This window comes from Apaloderma vittatum, unplaced genomic scaffold, assembly GCF_000703405.1.
Source record: "Apaloderma vittatum isolate BGI_N311 unplaced genomic scaffold, ASM70340v1 scaffold17057, whole genome shotgun sequence".
NCBI classification, from domain to species: Eukaryota; Metazoa; Chordata; class Aves; order Trogoniformes; family Trogonidae; genus Apaloderma; species Apaloderma vittatum.
This window is the reverse complement of record NW_009726860.1, coordinates 1-6,247: the sequence shown is the minus strand read 5'-3', so window position 1 is coordinate 6,247 and position 6,247 is coordinate 1. Positions and strand designations below refer to the sequence as shown.

The window sequence follows — 6,247 nt, the reverse complement described above, 5'->3', positions numbered from 1 at the left end:
ACCAAAGCCTGGGCTCCCCAGAGCTGCCCTCCTGCTGCGTGGTGCCACCGCCCGTTTGCCCCTGCTCTGAAACCACCGTGCTCGCTACCAGTCCCCGACTCACTCATCCCTCTGAAAGAGAAGATGAACTTTCCTCCTGGTTGCAAAGAGCAACATCACAAAGCACGTTGCTTTGGGCCACGCTACCCAAAAATCCTTACTTTGCTTTTTCATTTCAGATGTTATGTTGGCCAAAAATCCAAACAAAGCAGCAACACAGAACATGGTCAGCAGTAAAATAACAGTAGAACAGGACACAGACACAATCACAAGTGATGGGATTCCTCCTCGGCCATCCCGCTGCCAGATCAGGCTGCCAGCCTCCATCAGCAGAGAGCAGAGGAACAAACCAGAACCAGCTGCCACGGTGCTGCTTTCGCTCTTACTGCGTAGGAGAGAGCGCGTGGGAACGGCCCCATTCTGTACACAAGGAACACACATAACAACAGGGGGGGCAGATCATTTTCAGGCGTTGGATGATGTGGGGAATGGTCACTACACGGAGTTGACTTGCAGCCCGTGAATGCATAAAGCCATTTCAGCTGTAGCTCCCAAGAGAAAGTTCGGTGCAGCCTCACAAGCCAGGCATTTGCTTCAGATACTCCAGTTTGATGTAACTGCAAATTAATTCATGCCGCTTTTCTTTCCCCCGCCTTAGACTTCGAAGTCTCAAAGCTCCACTGCTCGGTGGCGTGATGATTCACTGAGCCAGGCTTCCCTTCTGACCTGTCCACAGCTCTCGGAGCTCCACTTTGCAGCCAAGATCCCTGAGGGCAGCTTTGGCCACATCATCGCAGTCCTTGTGTGCTGCACGAGCTTCTGTTATAAGGTTCTCAGCTCCCATCTCTAAGATGGGCTGAGAAAAGTCCCGGCTCCGGGAGACCAGGTTGCGGATCAGCATGCAAGCCTGTTTCTGAGGAGAGATAAATAAGAGATAATAGTGCCTTTTTTTTTACCATCCACGTAGGATGCTGGCACACGCAAAGCAGATCTGGGCTCCAACTACTAGTTGGCTGGGCAACCAAATGTGAGATGCTCTACAGAGCAACTATTTCCTGGAGGAATAAAATCAAAAAGTAAGGCTGCTATTTCACATTGAAGTTTATGCAATAAAACCTCCTGCTTCTGTCAGAACACCAGCAGATCTCAGAACACCAGCAGATCTCAAACACTACCCAGGCAATATCAAGTATTTCTTTAATTAATATTAACAGAGAATTCTCCAGTTACAGCAGGCTGACCTTTCCACCCCCTTGTATGCTGCTCCAGGCACCTTCCCTGACACTTAGCTGAAACCACTCTCTCAGAAGATATTTTCTGTGGTATCTTAATACTCTGGAGAGCATAAAAGTGAACACAGAGCCTGTTGAGACTTGCACGAGAAACCAGAAGCTAACCTCCCGCCATACGCGTGTTCTGTGTGACTCTGGAGACTAGATGGCAATGTCTCCTGTCACACAACTAACATCATAGCACAGGCTGGGTCTGAAAGAGCCCATCCTCATCCTGCTCTTTTGTGGAAGAAGAAAAGCAATGCCTGGAAGACAAGCGTAGCGTTCCACAGTCGCTTGAACCTGAGTTCAGGTGGGTTTGAAACCCAGACGAAATTTCGCTCTGATCACATTGGGGTGACAGATGCAGGGAGTCCTGCTTCTACCCGCTACGTTTCCAGCTCACTTGGAACCTTTTGGTACTTGTCAAGCCCAGGCCAAAATTTCAATGAAGTGTTGAATACACCCAACAGCAATAAATCAATAAACTGAATAAATAATCAAGTGCTCTGAGGCAAATACCTGTACAGCCACTTCTCGTGGGTGTGCCTTCATAGCCTGAAGAGCTGCCAACGCCCCTCCGCCCTCCATGATGACGTTACAGTTCTCGGGTTTGCGCAAAGCCAACATGCACAAGGCTGCACAACCTTGCTCACAGATCTGCAAGACAAAGGGGAAGAGACACTCACTGGGTGAAAAAGTTGCTTTAAGGAAAAAAGGAAAAAAAAGTGTTTGGAGTTTGCTTCCTTTTATGGCCATTTTTAAAACTTGGTTTTAAGTTTCTTCCACTGAAACATGCTGCATCTCTGGCACATAAGCCAAGTTTTACACTCCAGAGGTGTAAAACACTGTGTCCAGAATCCACCTAATTTAGGAATGACAAAAAGCTCTAATACAGTAGAGAGGACATATCCTAAAGCAGGAGCTTAGCCACGCTACAACAACTGGATGTTAAAGGTTTAATCCACTGCTCATCCACAATCATTTAACTGATGACGCCGAAGTCACGGACACTGCTGATGATCAATGTGATTGAGCAAATGCCACTTTATTGCAGGCAGACACACATATTTATACGTCTTAGCAAGAAGCACTATTTGTGGGTTACAAACAGGAGACCAGACTATGCAGCCAGGGTTGCTGTTAGCTCCTGTGCTCCTTCAGTCACTCTCTTATGACACAGAGAGAACAGACTTTCCCAGGTCTGTTTTGATCACACTCTCCCATTCACTCCCAGGCACATCTTGTGTACGAGAAGCCTCTTATCTGTCCGTTCTCACGGACGAACTCCCAACATGAGCTATATTCAGCTGGTCAGGGTCTCTTTTCATAATTAGCAAGCAAGAGTTCTGTACTTGTTTAGAAAAGAGCTCAAGGACAAAAGTCTTAATTCTGCAACGCAGTGCTGCCAGCACAGCTCACTGTAAAACGTACCCACATTTAACAACCGTGCTTTGGATGAATCCGCTCTCAGCACCAGCTTTTGATCACAAGTCAGAGCAACGCTGAGGGTTGTTCCCCTACACAGGCCACGTTACTCTGCTATATCCCAGAGCCTAAACCCGATCTCTGTTCCCAGCCCAGGTGGGACTTCTTGAACAGCTTGGTGCGTACCTGAGGGTTGGCAAGGTGATGGCTCATAGCGAGCACGATGAGATCTGTGCCCCCGGCGTTAACGATGGCGTCCTTCACATCATCGTTACCCGCAACCGCTCGGATGGCGCTCAGCACCTGCTTCACCACGTCCTGCAGTCATCAAGAAAATACAGCTTAGAAAGCTGCAGAGAGAGTTTTACAGACTTTTGAACGTCCCCAAGCAACTCCATTCAAACAGTTGGCATTCCCAGTTATGAACAGCGATGCTACTCTCAATCACAGTTTCTTGCTAGACAGAGTAATAATGAACCTCTGTTAGTCTGGCAGAGGTTTTCAAAGCAGCTTGAAGAATCAAACATCAGTCCTGTGGGACTCAAGCATCTAAATCCTCTTGAATCTCTCCTAGGTTGAATGGTGGAGAATCAGAAGCTCAGCTTTTGTGGGAGAATGCTTGTGGAGTGTGGAGGAGAGAGGAAATAATTGTGAGCAAGGGGCTCAGAATTCCTGTATTCTTATCTAACAGGGCAATGTAACTTGGTTCTGCACAGTAGGCTGCAAACAGGGAGCAGTGGTTGGGTTTCAACCCTAACTGCAGCTAAAATCACGCACAGCCTAAGGCTCATTCACAGCCAGGACTTTAAACTGAAAAGCAGGCCCTGCTGTGTTACCTCCACTCCTAAGAACTCTTAATACCACTCACCGGATGGTCGATGCAGTCAGACAGGAGAGCCACCATAAAATTTAATCCACCAAGGTCCACAATTTCTTGACAGAATTCATTTCTGACAGAGAGGCGAGAAAGGGTGGCGCAGAGTTCACTGAGAACACTGGAGTTATCTGTGAATGCTGCAGAGGAGAGATGGTGAATGGAGTAACTGGGAGCAAAGAGGGAGGCTGCAGAATCAAGGTGGGTTTGCTTTGCTTCATTTAAAAAAACAAAACCAAAAAACCTCAGGAAATAGTGTACATCACTTTATAAACTACAACAACACACATGACATCCTGTTCACTCTGTATCTAGACAGAATATCTGTTCTTGGCAAGAATGCAGCACCTCAGCAGGGATAATGAACCTGTAAATGTGCACGGGGCCATAAAACACTTCGTAGAGGGATGGACAAATAGCTCTGATAACTGCCACCACAGTGCTGCTGATAGCCTCTGGAGCAGTAGTGTTGTTTGTCTCTCTTGGGGCACATTTCATCAAAAGAATTAAATATTTTAGTGGCAAATTTCTGAATCATCTCTGGGGAGCTTCAAGCAAGAACAAAGCATGGTTTTGAGATAAGAAAGCACTGATGATTCAAAACTAGGATCAACAGCCCTGGGGTTAATTATACCTTTGGCAGCTTCAATGAGGACTCTCAACCCATCGTTTTCCAACACAATCATTTTCGCATGATCATGAGCGTGCCCAAAGGGTACACGGATGTCATCATCGAAAGTCATGATCCTGAGGGCCGAGGAGGCCGTTCGGACGACGTCGGCGCTGTCTCCGTGCTGGACGATAGCTCCGGTGAGAAGTGGCAGAATCCCACCTTTCACAAAGTCCTGGCGATTCTGCTCGTGTTTCAGACAGGCGTGCCGAACGCAGCGGATCCCAGCCAGCGTCATTTCTGCGTCCCCCCTATGTTCCTTCAGAGTCTGTAGCAGGAGATCCTGGCCAGCCGAGTCAAGTAGGTCTGGCTGCCCATCCAAGATGGCACACAAAGTATAAAAGGCCTTCAGCATTAGATTTCTGTCTCCTGAAGCCAACTGGCAGGCAGAGAATACCACAGAGTAGGCACCATTCTGCCCAGCCAGGTAGCGGAAAGCCAGTTGTTCTTTGCACTGCTCAGTGAAGACCACCAGCTGCTCGGCCATCTCTGCGAGATCAGAGTCTTCAACGGCTCTCCCAAGGGAATCTAAAGTCTAAAGAAGAGGACGAGAGTTCATTTCCCATCTGAACAGTGAAGGAACAAGAGCAGTCCTTTAGAGTCAGTCAAATTAATTTATAATAATAGTCTTCTTTTTAAATTACAGATTAGTTTGACACATCTAAGAAATGGCTGTCCTGAAGAGCAGTAGCTCACAGCTACTGCTTTGGTCACTTCTATTTCATTCATTAAAGGTCTTCTGTGGTTCAAGTTTACTCGACAACACAGAATCTGCTTCTAAATCATGAAAGGCAGCCTTTGTGTTACCTAGGCAGGAAATGCACTTACACAGACACCGCCACTGAAAAGAGCAAGCTAGCTCTTTGAACTTCTATATTATTCCTACTTTGCAGAATAGATGGGATTAACCGCTTGTTGAAGAGAAACGGGAGAGAGGCAGAAGAAAAAGGTATGGCTCATTATTCTTAGACTATTACTTAAACTATTACATAACTCTGATTCTTAGAGGGGAACATAAATTTGTGCTCCTACCAGCAAAATTTGATGCTTTTGCTTTTGACCATTTTCAGAGGCGGGCTGCCGCACAGCTTTCACAATATTGCTTAGGTCAACACCTGAAACCAAAAATAAGATTAATATTAGTTACAAGAGCTTGAGTAAAATTTGTCAAGTTAACCACAGTGAACAAAGGCAAACGTACTGCAAGGCGCGGATCAATGCACAGAGATGCTGAAATGTTGCTAAAGTTCTGTTTTGCTGTAATGGTCAAATACGTCCTGGAACAAAGCATCAGTTCTGGCTAAATGTCAGCTGGGGGGGGAGATTTCATTTCATTCAAATTGCACCCTGCAGCTTCCCTCAAAGCAGTTTTTCAGTCATAATTATGCCACGAAACTAGGTTAGCATTAATCATGTCTATGCTCCACTCCACAAAGGCTTCAACACTGAACAACCAGTCTTTGCGTGCAGGTTCTCTGAAATTTTACGACATAGGCAAAACCTCAATCTGTTACAATCTGAGCTACGAAAGCAGATGAATTTACAATACCTTGGGACTCAAACTGCTGCACGGCTTCTCTCACAGCCTCTTCTGGATCCATTTCAAATTCCGTAATGTTTTCTTGCACTGCATCATCAAACGTTTCCTGCGCAATCTGTTTCGATCCCATTTTACTCGAACGGGGATAAACCACCTCCTTGTCCTGTCATTAAGAGAGCCCATAACTAGTTTTGGTGCAAAACCTCTTAACGTTAATCAGAAACAAAGGAACTGAGCTGCTCTTTTTCTTTTTTTCTCCCCTAAACAAAAGCGCAGAACTCAAACTCGAAAAAATACGGTCGAAGGGATGGCTGATTACTTTTAAGGAGTGGAAAGGCACCAAGGAAAAGAAATAGGGGATTTCTGCGGCCCGGCCTGTGGCTGGGGAAGGCGCCGCTGCTCTGCTGCAGAGGCCCGCGTTACTG

At 46.4% G+C, this 6,247-nt stretch overlaps 1 protein-coding gene across 1 annotated transcript; it reads right to left on the bottom strand.

Moving 5' to 3' along the window:
- Positions 1-489: 489 nt before the first annotated feature.
- On the bottom strand, positions 490-5,981 carry ARMC6 (armadillo repeat containing 6). The gene is given in 7 exon segments (XM_009873458.1): positions 490-952; positions 1,833-1,970; positions 2,925-3,079; positions 3,603-3,752; positions 4,247-4,817; positions 5,315-5,397; positions 5,832-5,981. Coding segments are annotated over 7 exon segments (1,431 nt in total). The 5' UTR covers positions 5,953-5,981; the 3' UTR covers positions 490-739.
- Between the last annotated feature and the right edge of the window lie 266 nt (positions 5,982-6,247).